This window comes from Lissotriton vulgaris, chromosome 7, assembly GCF_964263255.1.
Source record: "Lissotriton vulgaris chromosome 7, aLisVul1.2, whole genome shotgun sequence".
Taxonomy (NCBI): domain Eukaryota; kingdom Metazoa; phylum Chordata; class Amphibia; order Caudata; family Salamandridae; genus Lissotriton; species Lissotriton vulgaris.
In genome coordinates, this window is record NC_141695.1 from 1,498,908,829 (window position 1) to 1,498,927,989 (window position 19,161).

Genomic DNA, 19,161 nt, shown 5'->3' on the forward strand with positions numbered 1-19,161 from the left:
AAAGACCGCTACATGATTACAAGACACGAATAAAACTGTTCTGAGGTAGCAGCTGAATGTTTTCTCCCGTCCCCTGGTTTATCTCTTGCCTTCCGCCGGTGTCCTCTTACTGTGGGTCATTTTCTATACATTTCCTACGTGGTTATCTAATAAACCCTCACTGTTGAGTCTCAGGTGGTGAATTGCCTACCTATGGGAGGAACTTGCTCATGAGAAAGACCTTAGTTTCCTTCTTAAATGTTGCAGGGTTCGATATTTTTCTGATGTTCGCAGGAAGAGCTTTCCAGATTCTGAGGGCTGCACCAGAGAACGCTCTCTCATAGGTTTTTTTCTTCCTGAAGATAGGAGGTCTCAGCAGCAGAAAATTGGCACTCCGGGCAGGTCTGTTTCCTCCTGAAATTTCTATGTTCTGGGCAAGATATCTAGGTGTGTTGTGATGAATCACTTTATGGGTGATACATGCCATTTTTAGCTGTATTCTAGCTTCGTAGGGTAGCCAGTTTAAAGCTTTCAGGTGAGAGCGAGATGTGGTCAAATTTCCTCGATCCTGTAATAAGTCTTGCCGCTGCATTGAGGCATGCTTTTAGGGGAGCTGTAGAAATTTTTGGAAGACCTGCTAGCATTCTGCACCTATATTCAATTCTTGAGATAACCAGTGATTGCACAGCTAGTTTTAGGTCATTCTCCGATAAAAATTACTTCATTGTTCTTAAGTAGTTCAGATGAAAGTGTGCGATTTTTGCCATTACTTTAATGTGGGTTTTCATATCAAGGTGTTCATCCAGTGGAATTCCGAGAGATTTCGCTGAGTCAACTAGAGTAGGGGTGCAGTTTAACGCTGTGATCCTTTTGGACCATTCCTTCACTTCTGCTTGATTCTTTTGTGGTGTGATGAGTAAGAATTCAGTTGTATTTGCGTTTAGCTTGAGATGGTTGCTAGTTAGCCATTTTAGCGTCATTTTGAGGGCCTCATTCATAGTGGTTGTGTCTTCCAGTGATGCAATCTTGATGTAAAGTTGCGTGTCGTTCCACGTACATATGGTAAGATATTTTGGAATTTCGCAGGATTTCTGTAAGGGGTTCGATGTATAAGTTAAACAGTGAAGGAGATAGAGTAGATCCTTGGGGTACTCCAATTGTGTTTGGGCATGAAGGAGAAAGATTGGTTTACTAGGAATCTCTGAGTTCTATTCTGTAAGAATGATTCAAACCATTCCAATACAGTGCCAGAAATTCCCATCCTGTTGTGAAGTCTGTTTAGAAGTTTTTCGTGGTTAACTGTATCAAACACTGAGGACAGGTCTAGGAGGATGAGTAGGCAAGATTGGTTGTGATCTATTGCTTGAAGTGCATCATCGACAATGTGAAGGATTGCTGTTTCCGTGCTGTGGCCTGTTCTGAATCCCGATTGGCAGTCATCCAATAGAGAGAAGTTGTCGATATGTCGGCTTAACTGATTCTATACACATCTCTCTATTAATTTGGCAAGAAGAGGGATGTTGGTCACTGGGCGATAGTTATTTGGATCTGCCGGGTCTGCTGTGGGTTTTTTGATGATCGGGACTACTTGTCCTGTCTTAAGGCATTCTGGGAGGACCCCCTGGGAAAGTGAGGCGTTTATGATTTCAGTCCATATTGGAATCATAATATGGCTGATTTCTTTCAGGCATTTTGAGGGTAGCGGGTCGTTATAGTGATTGTTGGGTTTAGTGTCAGCAAGCGTTTTAGCAATCTCATTCTGGTCTAATAATTTGAGTGTCCCAGTGTGCTTTGTTTTTTGTCGCATTATTCGCATAGTTCGATGCAGATTGTGATGATGGTGTATTGTAGTCAGGGTTGTCTGCAGCGATCCTAAGTTCTTTTTCCAGTTCGTTGGCTTTGTTATTGAAAAAGGTGGAGAATTCTTCGCAACTTAGTTGTGTTTTAGTGACTTCTTGGGCAGTTTTTGCCAGCTTATTTGATTCTTGTTTTATAATCTCAAACAGTTTCCGTGGTCTGTTTTTGGCGTTATCCAGTTCAGTCCTGATAAATTCCTTTTTCGAGTTGATGATCTTTTTATTATATTCCTTTCTGATTTTTCTGAGGGATTTCAGCTCAGGGGATGATGGGTGTTGTCTCCATTTACTTTCTGCACGTCTCAATTTTCGCCTATCTTCATTCAATATTCCATTAAACCATGGGTTTTTAATCTTTTCCGTAACTCTTTTTAATTTGAGTGGTATGGTGGAGTTGACTATTTTTGATATTGTGGTAGTGTAATGGTTCGTTAGCTCATTCACATTCTGCGTGTTGTCAGGTAGGATTAGGACTCTTTTGCAGCTTTCCATTAGAAGATCCATATTGCAGTCTCTGGTTTCTTGTATCCATCTTTTCATTTTGCTAGATTGAGTGGTTTTTATCTTCTCCCATGAAGGTATTAGGAAGGTTATGGCGTGGTGATCTGACCAGTCGCATGGTTCTATTGAGAGGATTGAGATGTCAGTATTCTTCGAGATAATCCAGTCTAATGTTGCTCCTCTCAAGTGTGTAGGTTGTAGACATGCATGGGATAATTTTAGCTCAGTTAAAAAGTCTTTAAAGGCGTTGACCTGTTTGTCGTTGTTGTCGTTCCAGTGTAGATTAAAATCATCTAAAAATATATTATTGATGCTTTGTTGGTTTTGGCAGTGATGATCTCCATTAGTTGATCAATGAAGTTCATGTTATTTCCCGGTGGGTGATATAAGGCATGTAGGTTGCAAATCTGTTTGTTAGCCGATCTGGAGCCCTAGGTATTCGCATGATTCGAGAGGGTCTGATTGAAATTGGCCAATTTCTAAGTTTGATCTGTGGATACAGGCAATACCACCTCCAGTCTTTTTTTGTCTGTCAAGTCTCATTATGTTATAGTGCGGGGGCACCAGCAGGTCCAAGACTGGGGACGAGGATTCAGATAGCCAGGTTTCTGTAAGGATTGTTATGTCTATTTCCTGATTGATAATGATATCGGCTATGTCAGAAGCATGTTTCGCTGCCGATCGGCAGTTGAGCAGTAGGCATTTTAATGATTTTTCTGTTCTAGCTGTGATCCTGTTTGACGGATCGGTGGTTAGTTGGATTTGTTGTAAGTTGTTGAGATTGGGTTTCCTTTCATTCCTCGTGGATGTTCTGTTTGCGTCTATCGGTACTCTTTTGATTTCCTGAAACCTAGTGCGGTCCGTTGGCTCGTACTCCCTGAGTAGTGCTAGTATTTCTACTTCTGTTAAAGTATTTTGATTCCTATCCGTTCTGTTTTGTCTGTTTGACAATGGCATTGCTCTCATCTTGTTTTTATCTTTGGTTGTATTTAATAGCTCTTGATGTGTTCTACTTCAGTGTGAGTGTTTTCTGTAATATCACATAGTTTTTCTATCCCTTTCAAGGTGTTTAATAATTCCTGCGACAGGTTACTGATTTGTGTTTGGATCTCAATAATTTTTCTCATGACCTTGGGTGACGTAGTTGATTCGCCACCAGACTATCCCTGCCTCTTTATCTTACTTCACTGCACTCACTGCAGGTTCATTTTCATTGCTTCCCTTTTTGTCACTGCTTTTATCTTTCTCTCCCATTGTTGTGTTCTTCTCTTTCTTGCTGTGGATCAAAGTCTGTTGTGGAAAAATAAGCCCCGGTCCCCAAAATGAGTGATGGTGGGCCCTACCTGCAACCACTGGCTCAAATTATTCACAGATCTCCAATAAAGAGAAACAGGCCTCAGTAAGTTCTCAAAGACACATAAATCTTCCCAGGTGGACATCTGTGTCTCTGTGAGCCAGTGAGTAAGATTCACCCAGGACTATTTCAGGACAAAGACCTTCAGTGTGTGAAAGATAGTTAGGTATAAGCAAGGATTGTACATAAAGGTCATTCAGTCATCAAAATGATGTAGGTGAATGTTTGAAGCATGATTAAGGAGTGTATGTACAAAGACATATAAGCATACTGGTATCGCATTGCTTTGACGAGGAGAGACACAATTATACAGTACTATAAGGAAAAGTTGTTAAGGAATAAAGAGCTAGAACATTATTTGAAGCAGTTCGACTTGTAATTCTGTACTCAGAGTGTAGAAGATAAAAAGGCATAATTGTATACTTCATGAAAACTATCTGTAGACATAATAACAAGGTGGATTTAAAAGATATGCAAACAGAAATATGCAATGTAGGTTTGGTAGGCACCAAGAATAAAAGTAAAGGCAATATAGACCGCGGGGTTCAAGGCAGCCATTGCAGTGGTTAGGTTTTGACTTCCTTGCAGAATAGGAGGATAGAATGTCAGTGATGTAGAGTCGGGTTAATGAATTTCAAGGGCAAGTTCTCACACATGGCAACTTTGCCCCCTTGACTTTTTTCTATGTTTAGAGGGAGAGGATAAAGTGCCGAGCATGCAGTGGACCATCAGTCAATGCAAGATTTTCTGTGAGTAGAACAGGTCAGTATTGTGAATTTACTTGTGAGTGGGAGACAAAGACAAGAGTCAAACAGAGGGACACGGGTAGAGGGGGGTCAAGTGCTGAAGTCAATGCAGCAACAGTAGTACAGCCTAGTTTGAACGTCTGAACCATCAGTAGATTCAAAATAGACTTTTTATGTAGGCAAATGCAGAGTGAGTTACGGTAGCCCAGTAGGGATGGGCTGTATGCCACTAGCACAGAGGCCCACCCATAGAAGTGGAGTAGAGCAAGTTCTGAGTTTTAAAAGTCCAGGTTTTAGCATTTTATTGGGTTGGGTGGGGCATAAAAAAGGAAGTTTTGGTGAAAGGCCCTCCTTAGATTACAGACTCCGGAGATGGCGGTGCTGTCTTATCCAAGTAAGGCTGCCAATACACATCGATGTCTTCTCAGGATTGAGGCATGGCCAATTCGGGGTTGACCACTGTGACAGCTTTAGGGAGCATGCATTGAAGGATGATTAGGGTTCTGTTCAGGGATAAGTGGCTGTGGGTGTTGCCGGTTTGAAAGTCAAATGGAAAGTTTGAAGTCACTAGGTTCATAGGACTGTGGAAGTTAAAATAGTTTATAAGCAGGAGTGGGACACCAGCTTTACTAAGGACACACTGGACTATTCCTAGTGCGACCACAGCTTTAGTCATGGAGAGAATGTGAAGGCCCGGTTATCAAGTGCCGACATGAATCCCGTGTCCATGATGATTTGGAAGAACCGTGGCCTGGATTAATTTCATTCACAATCTCACTCAATTCGTCATGAAAGTCCGAGAGAAGGACATTTTTGAAGTGAAAGGCGGCTAGTTTGGCAAGTGTTTATTCAGATATTCGTAAATGCCATCCGGTCCTTTCTTCCTTCACAGTAGGTATTTTGATTCAGAAGAACTTTCTGTAAGGATAACTTAAGGATACATAGGGTGCATCTCATCAGATGTGTACAACATGCTCGATACTACAGACTATTGACTCCTTCTTGATTGGCCATTTAACTAAGGTCTTCCTGGCACTATACTCAATAGGATCTGTTGCTTTCTTCAAAACCACCATCAATGCATGGATTGGCATGGCTCTTGAATTGCTCAATGAATAAAGTGTTTTAAAGTGAGATTTTAATATTTGACAGAGAAGTGAGCCCACCTTTTATGTGTGGGGATTTCACACTCCTAGTCTTGAGCCTCCGCAATGAGATGATGGATGGCTACTAATCTTCTAAACACAGTGTTCCAGATGATGCTCCCTTTTCGAATTATCACCTTTGGCCAGAGTTCATGGACACTTGCTTCACTCCTGTATTCTCGGTTTCTTCCTTTTTGCCTTTATTGGTCACTTAGTACCAGCTAAAACAGTGAAAGATAATGCTGTTGTACTTATCTCAGTGGTCAATGCCTTCATTTCCTTCTAACTTGATTTTGAAAAAACAGGACCTTATTTTGGGTTTAGTGGATGTGGTATTTCACCATAGATGCAGCAGTTTACTGTCTGCCGAACTAGCGGTTCCCCGGCTATATTTAGACTTGAGTAACTGCCATGTGCCAACGGTGGAGCCTAAAGGACCTCAGACCTATCTAGGGCATCTGCCCCATCCTGTTCGGGGCAACCAGGGAAAGCCTGGCAGCCCAAAACAGGAAAACAAATAAATGATCCCCACAAGCTGGGAGAAAACTCCAAGGACGTCAGAGGCATTTTTTGTTTTTGTTTCATACTAATGGTTTTTGAAAAACATAAAACGTTGCTGTAGGTGCGCATTGAGCACGGTACCCACACAGATTCAGTGTCTTAAACCAAGCTGAAGTGGCGGTGACTCTGCTGAAGCCACGGAGATACCGGTTTGCCTGCCAGGCAGATATCTCTAAATATGGCCGGCTCTACTCCTCAAGGGCAGTGGAGAACATCCCTCCGATGACCTGGTAGAACAGAAAAGAAGCCTGCCAAACCCTAAATAAGCCCCATAGTGTTCCTTAGAATTGATAAACAGATTGCAAAGTGCAACATGGATTGGGTGGCAGGACTATGCCCGGCATGCCATTGCAGATTTCTGATCAAGAAACATACCTATTTAAAAATATGTGTGTATCACTCATTATGACAAAGAACTATGGCCTAGATTTTTATATAACAAAGTATGTTCCTAAGTGAGTTTTGAGGTAGGAAAACCTCAATCTGAGTGTAGTGATATATTTTTGATACAGCAGTTTAGGAGAACGATTCTTCCACATTTGTTGAGCTGAAATCAGGAAGTCTCCTCTGTGAGCTCTGTAGTGAAGTGGATCACTTTTGGCTACCTTAATCATGGTTTGTGCATTGCCTGATTGCTGGTCTCATTTTAACACCTTTTTCTTTGTAGGCACCAAGATTTTCTTCTGGAAGAGCAATGTCTGAATTTGTCATTTAACAAAAAACAAGATTTAGCTGCTACACAGCTTACGTTAAATGGGGGGCGTCGGGGCAATACAAAGAAGCCTAATAACTGATTGAAGACTTTAGGTTCAGGACTTTTTTAAAGGTTTTCGAGCAGATAGATGCTTGTTCGCCCTCTTTCTATGTATACCCTCTTATGTATTAGGCACCGCCATTTCCCCTCCTATGATTGAGACACTGTTTTTTTACTTCTCATTTCCATTTTTTTTTACATTTGCTTCTCCATGGTTTTGCAGAGCCAAGTTAATGTTATAAAAGTGAAGATTAAGATATTTTTGGGTAATGTGTGAGATGTTTTTACAGGGTACGTGGGTTAGTGATGCCAAAGGTACAGCGAGTAGAAAAGAGCTGTGCTCATTTACAGGCTGTTATAATCATGACTTTCTTGTATATTTGACAACCCAGATCAAATTCAAATGACAGAAGAGGGGTCATAAATGTGATTTCATGGCAAAATGCACAGTTCTCAAGGATTGGTACTAGGTAAGAAGTTGTGGGTTCAGAAATGATGTCTACTAGATAGAGAGAGAAGGAGCAGGTCACAAAGGAGGCAAGAAAATGTTACTATAGGATGTATAGTAATGTTGACAACACAGCACATGATAGCAAATGTAAAACACTGGGCTATAAGGCGACATTAGAAGATGGTGTGATCTAAGGATTGGATCTTAGTGGCTTGGGATCGGTGGCAAGGTTGTGATGAATGAACATTTGTCTCCCACCTTTGGCGGGGTAACTCGGTTTGCAGGGTTTTGTAGTGTGATTAGTCCAGCCAATCATAAATCAAGTTTGTGAATATATTCAGACATGTTCTGATTGGAAAAGGTATTATGACATTCATGCATTACATACATTGTGCAAAAGATATCCATGCATAATTATATGCGGCACATAGACGACGTGTAGTCATTAATATGCAATTGTATGAAAAGATTATGCAGCAACTGTTTGTGAAACCCTTGAGGCCTCCCTTACTTCACACATCTGTAGCTGAAACATTCGACGCTCCTTCTGCATTTCCTCAGCAATTTCGCCCCCTATCACTTCAGTCCGCACCATTCCATACTGTTTGGCAAGTTCCCGCTTTTCCTTCTCTATTTTTGCACTAAAATATACAGTACATTTTCAGATTTAGAAAAAAAATCTTTAAAAGTTTTGAACAGTTATTTTCTTTTTAAATTTACAAATAAAATGAGCTTACAATTTACTTTCATAGTCTTTCCAGGATTTTTCAAAGGGTTTTCTTAAATCCTACAAGAAACAAAAACATGAAAGTCGCATTGGAATATGACATTTGTTACTCAATTATTTCCCTGGATTTCTACAAATTTGAAAAAGGCAGAGGGCTGTTTATTCACAAAATGGATAATCAAGGTTTCGAGTCTGCTCTGCAACAATACATTTAAATAATGAAATTTTAAAAAAAAATCATTAGCAAGGTCATTAGGATAAATATTAAAGACCACAGTATAGTTCACAGTAAAGTCCATAGACGAGAGCACAACCTACAACACTCCGATTTAAAGGCAGAACTATTACCTTAAAGATACCCAGAAACTGATTGTGCATTACAGTTAAACTCACTCTCGCTAGTGAAACACGTATATTTTAAGACACTCTTAAGTAGTCACTATCCAAAAGCGCTTTTGCTTCTTGAAGGATGTCATGTCCTCAACACAGTGTCATAAAAGTCACCAATGGTTTTCTAAAGGTCAACACAGTTTGTCTTTTTAGCAGATGTAGTTCCAAATAGGTTCGCCCTTTGTGATCTTAAAAAAGTTACATCTAGTGGCATACCTCTTCCACTTGATAGATAGGTGTTTTGTCAGGGACAAACGGATTTCACATGCCAGGCTCATTTGATAGGTAGAAGCAACAGTGTATTTGAAAAATATGTAAAATTATCACTAGAGATGTGGTAAACTATTTAAATGGTAATTATTCTCTTAATAAACTCACAAGCGTTAGCTGGCCCAATAACTTTTACAGCTCAGTAATTACACAGACACCATTTTGCAGACTGCATCCTGGGTAATCGAGAGAGATTTTAAAAGAAAAACACGACAATGAAAGAAAGACTAGATATTATTTTCCTGTAGAACAAAGACAAGAATTATTTAAAAAGGCTGCAGATAGGACACAATACTCCCTCACACATAACAAATATTTTTACTCAGGGAGATTCGGGTGTTACAGCCTAATTCATCAAAGACCCGTTTTGCGAGTCTTTAGTAGCGATTCATAAGGAATCGCTATTACAGGCTCGCAAAACGGGATTCATGTAGGAATCGCAAAATAAAATGCGATTCCTACATATTCCTTATTTGCGATTAGCAAATTGCTAATCGCAAATAAGGAATAATTCCCCATTCATTCCTATGGGCCAAAAGGCCCATAGGAATGAATGGGGAGTATTCCTTATTTGCGATTAGCAATTAGCTAATCGCAAATAAGATAGAGATTTAAAGGGTGCCAGGGGTGTCCAAAGGACACCCTGTAGCACCCCATAAATGCAAATTTAAACAGGTGTTGCGCACACACATGTCCAAAGGACATGTGTGTGTGCAACATGCAACTTAGAATTTTTTTTTCGCTATTTACCACGAGGTTTGACCTTGCAGTAAATAGCGGCCCGAAATAGCGAATTCGCAATTTGAAAATGGATGATGAATTGCATTTAAGGAATCTCAAATTGAGAATCCTTAAATGTAATTCATCGCAAATTTGCGAATTCGCTATTACCGATTTTTGCATTTGGGATGATGAATGCAAAAATTGCGCTCGCAAAGGGCCAGATTCTGAGAATCTGGCCCTTTGCGAGCGCTATTCACCTTCATGAATCTGGCTGTAGTCTCTTGTGCCTGAAAAGTCTTGATGTTCCGATCATGTATTTTTTTTTTCTTATATATACATTCTTTGGTAAAAAGGCCGATAGTACTTTTTTTTCACTAACGGTCCAGGTTCAATCTCTAGCATCTGTGTGGGGATTTCCTGTGTATATAATTGATTTCGTTTGTTGTCTGGCACAGCAAACGTGTTGCTTAATTGTCACTTTCTGACACTTAAAAAAAAAAATAATAATAATTAACAGATTTGCCAAAGATGCATTCCCATATATAAATGTCTCCCGTGCCTTGATATTCTTAACCATCACAGTCTTCCTTTTCTTCATAGAATGATAATTAGCAATTAATCATTCCAAGCCGCAGTTTGCCAACATGTTTTTTTCTGTTAGCATCACATACAAAACAATCATTTCTGGTGGCAGTTACAATGTAAACATAAACTAGATAATAGAATTACACGGTTGCATTTCATATTGCAATGTTCATTGAAATGAAATGAGGCAGGAGTTTAAACATTGGTATACACCCACTAAAATCAACATTTCCAAGCTCTAATCTATAGCCTTTAACATACCTTCCATATTGCATAGCATAAAAAGTACACAAAATGGTGTGACAACTGCTCAGTTACATATATCAAGGGCACACTTATAGAAACTCGGTAGTCCTACCAAACATGTTAGTCATCATTTTTGCTTTAATGCTACTAAGCAGGGCCTGCAATTTTACAAAAGTCTCATGCAGAGGTTTGTTTATGCTCACGGATAAGGCAGAAGGAATACTGAAGTTATGTTACGACTAGCAGCCCGTCCCGACCTTGTCCGGGAGCTTTCAGGTTTCCCCCTATGCCCGCCCCGTCCCCCGCCTGCCGCCTGGCCCGACCCTCGCCTGGCCTGAGTCAATGGAGGTGTTAGTCCCCGTCCCCGCCTTCCCTGAACCCCGCCTGCCCCGACATGGCCTTTTGTAACTCCCCGTCCCCCGCCTGGCCCGACACCCGCCTGCTTACCTCAGCCGCCGCTCCTGAGATGACAGCTCCTCGCCGCTCTGCTCCTCACCGCCTGTCCGCCGCCGCTCCTCCCCCGCGCCATGTCCGCCTCTCCGCTGGTCGCACTGCCGCTAGCCTGTCCTCTGCTCCTCACGTGACCGCTCCTCCCCCGCGCCATGTCAGCCGCTCCCGTGACGCAGCTCTGACGCCGCTCCTAGACGTGAGCATGCACGTCGCGGCCGGCGCTACTTTGGGGGGGGGACTACTTTTTTTTAATACATTTTTTAAATAAGGTTTATTTTTAAACTTTATATAGCCTATGACCATCTACACACCCTGACAATTTCTACGGTGTATCGGGTGTGTAGATTGGCGCAGTGGTTCCGGAGTTTACCCGCCTCAAAGCCTGAAAGTTTCTCCTTTATTATAGTAGTATAGATTACTTATTTCTTTGGCAAATAAGTGCGTTTTGAAACATTTGGGGAGGGTGAAGTCATCCATTCGGGCATGCAGTTCTTAAGTCAAAAAGGTGTATGGGTAATACAGAAGCCTGTCACCCAGTGAAAGTGGTCAAGGGCTCGGTATTTAGAAGGCCTCCTGTTTAGGCCCTTCCCTAACCAAGGTTAGATCCTGTATAAGACTATCATATGGACATAGTTGCCCCCAATTAAATAAAAGTAATTGATAAATGGGGAAAAGGACAAGAAGTGGATGACTTGACTCAATTCAGTCTGCATCATCAATTACAGGGTTTGCAGAGTTTAACTGGGCAGATGGATTAACTAAATTTGAACTCTAGGTATAGCCCTGCAACTTCAGTGTGTGGGAAGTCATAAGGTAATTTATTTTTTAGACAGAATTTGGACTAATGAGTAATAGCCTATTTTCAGTAACAATGTTCAGTTAGCTTCAGCAATGATGGGTTAATTAAAGTAAGGATACTCCTTAAAAGATTTGTGAACCCAAACATTGCAGCTCTCATACGTATTCTGTATGGTAGCACCATACTCCAGAGTCTGCAAGTTCGCTTTGCTCCAAAGGCTTACATCCCATCTATAGATGATAATGTTCTTCTTGCACGAAAGTGCATCTGTTGTAGCAGATTTAACTTAACAAATTTCTCCAAGGACTCCACAGGAATGTATCCTTCAAACATACCTTGCATTCATTGCTCTCCTCGCTAGTTTAAACGAAAGCGGAACATGAAGGAACAAAACTGAGATGTGACCATATTTTTCAATATTGTCGCAATTCTGAAAGACACGTTTTGCAGTCTCGGAAGTATCAGAAAAGCACTGCTAAGCAGGCCCATATAATTGACATTGCAGTAATCAACATGGGATACGACACACGCAGCAACGACGTGACAACACTCTTCTGGGAGGCATAGACGTAACTTAAAAATAAAATTGGGAAATACCCACGCCCATTATCCAAACCTTTTGTATTTGGGGAATAAAGGTCTATTTTGTTTAAATATCTCCCCAAGTTCTTTACCTATGTAACGGGTAGCGGAGAGTCTCTTAATTGGACAGGCCAGAAATCAGGGATACAGTTATTTTCATTCCCAGCTACAATTAGCATTTGTCTTCTCTCCATTTAGTTTTTGAAAGGTCCAAGTCGTCCAAGGAGACATTCTTTCAGCCCACCAATAGAATTGCTGGATTTCTGATCAACTTTTAGCAGAAGTTGGGGTTTGCAGCATATTAATACCACTCAAAGTCATAAGATCTTATAAGGTTACAAAGGGTTGTACATATATATTAAATAGAATCTGCAATAGGGAAGAGCTCCGAGGAACCCCAAAAGAGAGTGACTTTTTTGTGAACGAAAAGTGGACAGAACCACTGACTGATTTATCTGCCAAGAAGGAGAATCATAAAAGGGTCTCCCCTCTGAATCTGATCAAATGTACTGACTAGTAGGTCATGGTTACCTGTGTCAAAGGCTGTGCAGAGATCCAATAGACGAATCCCTTTGCAGACACCTTCATTCTTTCTCACATGATCATAGTTGATCCAAGAATTTGACTAGCATCTACTCAGTCCCATGATTGGACCCAATAGCTTCTTGGCAATACAATAAAAATCAGGCGGAATAATGTGATAGGTCTGACATTTTTTAATTCCTTTGTATTATGGCCTGTTTTTTTATTAATGATAGCCCTTATCATTCCATGTTTGAACTGTTTTGGTACCATTCAAGATATTATTGAATTATTGTCTCTTAAAGGTGATCTTGCATTACATGAAACAATTCCTTTAAGATTCTTCTTTGACAAGGGTTATCACAAGATCTTGATTTAGGAGACATGAACATGTCTTTCATAGAGACTAGGCTTAGTATAGGAAGCTGATTAACCAAGACTTCTCCAGGTGAGAATTCATCTTCCATTCGTATAAGCTTGGCACTATCTCTAACAATAGCCTGAGATGGGCCGCACAACCTCTTAGACTGATTGTGATAATTAATATTAAATACTAACAGTCAAAAATGATGCTAAGTTGTTACAGAGGTCTTGCGAGGCTGGTTGCTCTGCAGCTAAAACAAGGGAGTTGAGTTAGAGTAGTCATGAACAATTTTACATCGTTTTTAGAGTTGTTAGACAATGTTTATAGCTTCTGTAAGTCTGTCTTTTAGGTGTTTTTTTTAAAGAAGGCCTTTATACTCTTTTAAAGCTGCCTCAAATTCCTAATTCAAAGAATGTTCATATTCGGTCCTCCATATGCATTCCTTTTGTCTCAGTTCTAGTCTCTTCCGCTGAAGATCAAGGGTGATCCAACTATCTGTAGATATAGTTAAATTAGCACCGTTGATTGTTCAGGATGCAACATGATCAGACATTTGGCTATTTGATGTAGTTATAGACTGATCTACACCCATAGGTTATTCTTTCTGTTCAGGTGTCAAGTATTGTTTTCTATAGGCATCCTGAACCTCCTTCATCGTAACTTTCTACCATTTCCTTACTGTATAACCTTTATCGGTTTCAATTTTCCTGATTTCTAGGTCATGAACGATGTGGGGAAATGAACAATAAAATGAGCTAATCAAGTGAGTGGTGCGATCGCAATCTTATTAATAACCTCTACAGGTTTGCAAAAAATTGAGATTTCGCCGAAAGTACCACAAACATTGTCTGCGCACAAGCCCAAATGCATACAGTCTCCCATCCCTTGCAAAACACCTATAAAACGTGTCTTTACGACTATAAAACAGCAGCCATTTCCAAATGTGGGCCACAGTTTTAGCTATCAGATTTGCTAATGGGGCCACTTTTACTTTGGTGCCTAGCCTAATTTCTATTTTTTTCCACCAAGGCATTACGTTTTCAGGACATTTATCTTCATGCATGCAGTGACCCCTTCCTGGCTTGTAACCGCACACTCCATTTACCCCAACCCTGACATCAGTACTCTAGTTGACTCCTCACCAAATCTCCATATGCTTGATAAGTGTGGATGCAGTTCCAATATTTTCACTCTCCGTCCTAAGAAATAAACATGCACTATTACCAGATGCTTTGAGAGTACCATAGTAGTGCGGAGCTGCACGGTGTACCAAGCACATACACTAAACGTGTGTATGTAGCTAACAAAAGTGTGTATTACCGGAATTATCAAGACATAACACCATCAACAAATTCAATAAGTTTGGGTTTCATGTGCTATTGCTTTGCAGTATAAGCACACTAGAGTGAGACACTTGGGAGTGAGCCAGCAGGAGCAGACAGAGACGTCTGCAGTTGTAAAGTACTCCCACAGACAGTTAAATTAAAGCAGACGAGTGGAGGTGGAAAAATACACCCAAACAGTTGATAGCACTAGGTAACAGATAAACACTCTATTGGGCTGAGCCAGGCTTAATTGACAGTCTCCACCCAAAAGATGATAGTAGCTGGTCGAAGTAAGCCAATGTCTGGAAGGGGCAGACCCAAACCCAACTTTAACTATATTGCTAGTGATAGCTGTGTTTGACAGCTGTGCTGTCAAAACACAACACAGGTCTTAGCCAGCTTTGACAAAGCTAATAACTCTACCGTTTCCCACCAAACATTTTTGCATTGCTGATGCTCATTTGCATTGCTTTTGTAAAACTTTATTGTTGAGGGATGTGCTGGGTACTCGTCAATATGTAAAAATATATTTACTGAAAAGCAAAAGAATTTTTTTTCTAAAAAAAAAAACACAAACACACTCCTCCATTGAAGCCTCAAGCATAAAACAGAACTACTTTGTGTGTGTATGTGCGCCTTGTGAAAGGACAGACTGCTGCCACTCTCAGTGACGTTAGCCAAAGGCTTAAGTGAGCTGATCCAGTGCCTCCTGTTGTAGTGACCAAAAGAAACATGTGAATGACAACAGCAACAGACCAATGGAGAGGGGGGGCTGTTTGAAAAACCTTGCAAGTATGCTGTATTTGCAATTTCAGTAAAATCAAAATTTCTTGGCTCATGCCAAACCAAAAACCATCCATTGACTGAAAAAAAAGCTCAGAGATGGTAAAGATTGCTTGTCAGGCAGAAGGTTTAGCAAACCACATGTTATTGAAACATCTTTGAAATTTTATTAGAATACATTAGCGAAAGGGACCTTAGGTTACAACAAAAAACAAAATATGTGCATCAGACACATGAGCGCAATAGAGTGGTAAAAAAAGTCAGAATCTGTGCACTCTCCTTACATCATAACTGTTAATAACCACATGTTAATACCTCCGAGCAAGTTACGTATTTCCGCTTTTGAGTCCGCCCGTAACCATAAGGGCCCTAGCACACAGCCTCACAACACTACATCACCCTCACTGTTAAATAAAAAGTTCAAACAGTCAAATTTCCTCAATAAGTTGAAGTGCTCGTACTAGTCAGCCAGTTTGAGTGTTATGAGAAGGTTGAGACACACTCTCAATGTGCACCTATGGCACAGGGTTCGATGCTTGATCTGGACAGTTAGGTGGAGTCACTTCATTCATGATTTAAGGAGCTGATGAACGTAAGGTAGATGCTTAAAGTGTGAAGAGTCCCATGTGATGGACTTTCCAGGACAATGTGCCGTCACCATGTTTCCTTTGCATGGTACTATATGAACAAGGGTCCTAGTAGTGAGAGAACTGTTTAAGAACAAGATGAATTTATAGACTAGAGTCAGTACTATAATTTAAATCCGTGGACCCAGCCGGGTCAAGGATGTTTATTATAAAGTTGATATGGTGTTCAGAACCACAATATATACAAACAAGTGATAGGGCACAGTCCTGTACCTATCATTCAAGGAGAAGACACAAATTGGAAAAGATAGTGAAAAAATAAAGGAAGGAAATAAAAAGGGGGAAGTAACAGGCAAAAGTGGAGGAGCCAATGTTGTGGCTTGCAAAAGGTTACATATTATGGCAGGCTCACAATCACAGTAACTACAATCAATATAACACAATGGTCACTTTTGTAAAACTGTGAATTTGTCGGCACTCACAGTAGCAAAGTCACAATTGTACCTTGGACAATAACTGGCCATGCCTAAAAAGGATGGAATCACATTGAATCAGGCAAGTAGCTGACAGTGCTTGCACTTTATCTGGGTCAGGAGTCATTCCCCCATATGAGACTATGCGCCCAAAGAATTTGAGTTTGGTCTTGTGAAACTCACACTTTGCTGCGTTCAGAGTGAGATCTGCATCTGCAAGTACCTGGCATACTTGTGTAAGAGCCCTGTCATGCTCCTTTTGCATTGCCCCCTTTTGCATTGCACTGTAATTAAAAGCATATGTGACAGGTTGAATTATTTGACGGAGACATCCTGAGATATTTCTGCAGCTGACAACACTCCAAAACTCAACCTTTGTATCTGAACAAACTAACATGAGTTGAAATAATTGTGATGTACCTACAGTTCTCTTTCAGCTCGAGTTGATGATATCCTTTGTTCAGGTCAAGATGGGAGAAGAGTTTGGCATCGTTCAGTTGCATGATCAAGTCCACTATGTGTGGACAAGGATGTCTTTCTCGATTGCTTTGTTGGCTTGGCAAATATCAACACAGATGTGCACTGCACCTCCACTGTCCTTTTTTGACACCACCACTATGGCCGAGACCCACTATGTGGAACCGGTGAAGCGATCAATGATATCATGCTTCAACAGATAAATGTTGTGGGGCAACCATTCACTTTTATTGTAAGATTGGGTCAGTGTCCAAATAAATTCAGTTGTTCTGTTTGGCAGTTTGCCTTTGTCTTTTGTTCTTCCTTGCAAGCAGGCAAGCCAACATGTGCCTGTTGTTCTTAGGTCGATATCGGTGTCACACATCGATTTTCTTCACTGCAGCTTGATAAAGGGCATTGAAGAATCTCTGTAGGATGAACTAGGCGAAGATCGATCTCTTCTGGTTTCTACTTGTCATAACTGTTGTTGCTTTCTGGCCTGTGAGTGTGGCAAGAAGGCTTCTGGAACCTTCTAGCGCCCATTTTCTCTTCATGCTGTGACGAATTTGGTTCCACTTTTACTTTGCAGAACGTTACAAAGTGGTTTTCTTTTCCACAGCCTTTGCATGCTTGTCCCATGACAGGACACTTACCTTTAATGCGGAAATGAAAACTCACATTGAAAACAACTTTTTCTTCTCTGTGGACGTCGACTTGCATGCATCTACTTATATCTGATTTTCATTATAAACACTGATTCAACTTGCACTGTTCTAGCATCCATATCAGTGGCTTGATGATCTGCATGTTACTCAGCTCTCACAGCCATTAGCAATTTCTTTAAACTCAGTGTTTCTCTCAAAAGGCGTCTTCTGAATGAGTCTGAAAGACAACTGTTAGAAATAGGTTTCGGGTTGTCTAGGGTATGCACCTAAACCAGGCAAAATCCACCATTCTAGTCAGGATAAGGAGATTACACATCTAATATAACCCCTGCTCACCCCCTTGGTATTTTGACACGAGCAGTCAGGCTTATCTCAGAGGCAGTATATAAAGCATTTGCATATAACCCCCAGTAATACAGTGAAAACACTACAAAATGACACCACAACAGTTTTCGAAAAATATCCAATATTTATCTGTGTAAAACAAGACCAGAAGGATAAAAATCCAACATACGGTCATCAACATATGAATAAAGCAAAAATAGAGTTTACATACAGTTCCCTTGAAGTCGATAACTCCATCCGGGGCTATCACAGCCTGGTGTTGGCTGGTCCTGGCGTTGCGGGCCAGCTACGGTGTTGGGGAGGCGTCAAACCTTGCGGTGAGTGCCAGATGAGCAATGTTAGGAGTTGTTTGTTCCGGAAGTCAGTGCAGGAATTGTCGGGGCCCTGAAGTCATACACGCTGCAGGATGAACTCCTTGAGTTTGAAGTCAGGAGCGCCAGCAGGCATTGGGGCTGCGGTGTGAAGCAGAGCAGTGCCCTCAGGTTGCGGTGCAGGCATAGGCTCTGTAATAGTCACCCAGTGGTGTTGGTGAGACTAGGCCTGCGGTGCAAAGTGTAGTGGTGCCCTCTACTGTGCCTTCAGGTTACAGAGCTGGTAGTGGCATAGTTTACAGTGTCGGGTTACCTTCTCTCCTCTGTGGCAGCTGAAACATCCAATTCCAGAAGCCGGTAACCAGAAGACGTTAAAGCCTTTGATTTCCCTGAGACACCCAACAGGAGGCAAGCTCTAAATCAAGCCCTTAGAGATACTTAGGATGCAGAAAGCCCAGTCCAGTCCTTTCCCTGCCCAAGACAGAAGCAGCAACTGCAGGCCAACCCAGCAAAGCACACAGCAAAGTGGTAGTCTCTCTTCACAGCTCTTCCAGCTCTTCTCCCTGGCAGGTTCCTCAGTCCAGCAGTAATCTAAAGTTCTGGGGTCAGGGCCCCAATATTTATACCACATTTCCCTTTGAAGTTGGCACAAAAAAAGTTCCACTGGCATACATAATCCAGTTCTGTCTGGCTCAGGCCAAGCTCACTCCAGTGAGTGGGGACAGCATTGTGGAAGACAATCACAGTCCATTCAGGTGCAAGCAACAACTCCTCCTACTACTCTAAATGCAGCCAGGTCTAGTCAGCCTGGCTAGTAGTCACCCAGTAAAGGCAGGACACACCACAACCCCCCTGGTGTTTGTCTAGTGTGAATGCACAAACCAGCCCCTGTCAGTCTAAAACCCACACAGAGCATACAAAATGGGCAGAGAGGCACATAGATGGTTAGACAAGAACATTTCCACTTTCTAAAAGTGGCATTTTCGAACACATAATATAAAAATCATCTTTACTAAAAGATGTATTTTTAAATCCTGAGTTCAGGCATACTAAACTCCATTTTTCTATGAGCTCCCACCAGCAAGCTACATCGGTAAAGTGTTACCAAGCTGCCCCCATGTTAATCTATGAGAAAGTTCACGTTTCAACAGTGAAAACTAATTGCGCAGTCTTTCACTATCAGGACATGCAACACACACCAGTACATGTCC

The 19,161-nt window shown here is 41.2% G+C and overlaps 1 protein-coding gene across 1 annotated transcript in view; it reads right to left on the reverse strand.

Moving 5' to 3' along the window:
* The window catches only part of LOC147705870 (arf-GAP with SH3 domain, ANK repeat and PH domain-containing protein 1-like), a 1,082,966-nt gene that overhangs the window by 650,740 nt on the left and 413,065 nt on the right, over window positions 1-19,161 (reverse strand). The window contains exons 5-6 of the mRNA XM_086932322.1: window positions 8,085-8,134; window positions 7,859-7,988 (exon numbers count right to left, since the gene is read on the reverse strand). Coding sequence (XP_086788448.1) covers window positions 7,859-7,988; window positions 8,085-8,134 — 180 coding nt within the window. The remainder of the gene's footprint in view (window positions 1-7,858; window positions 7,989-8,084; window positions 8,135-19,161) is intronic.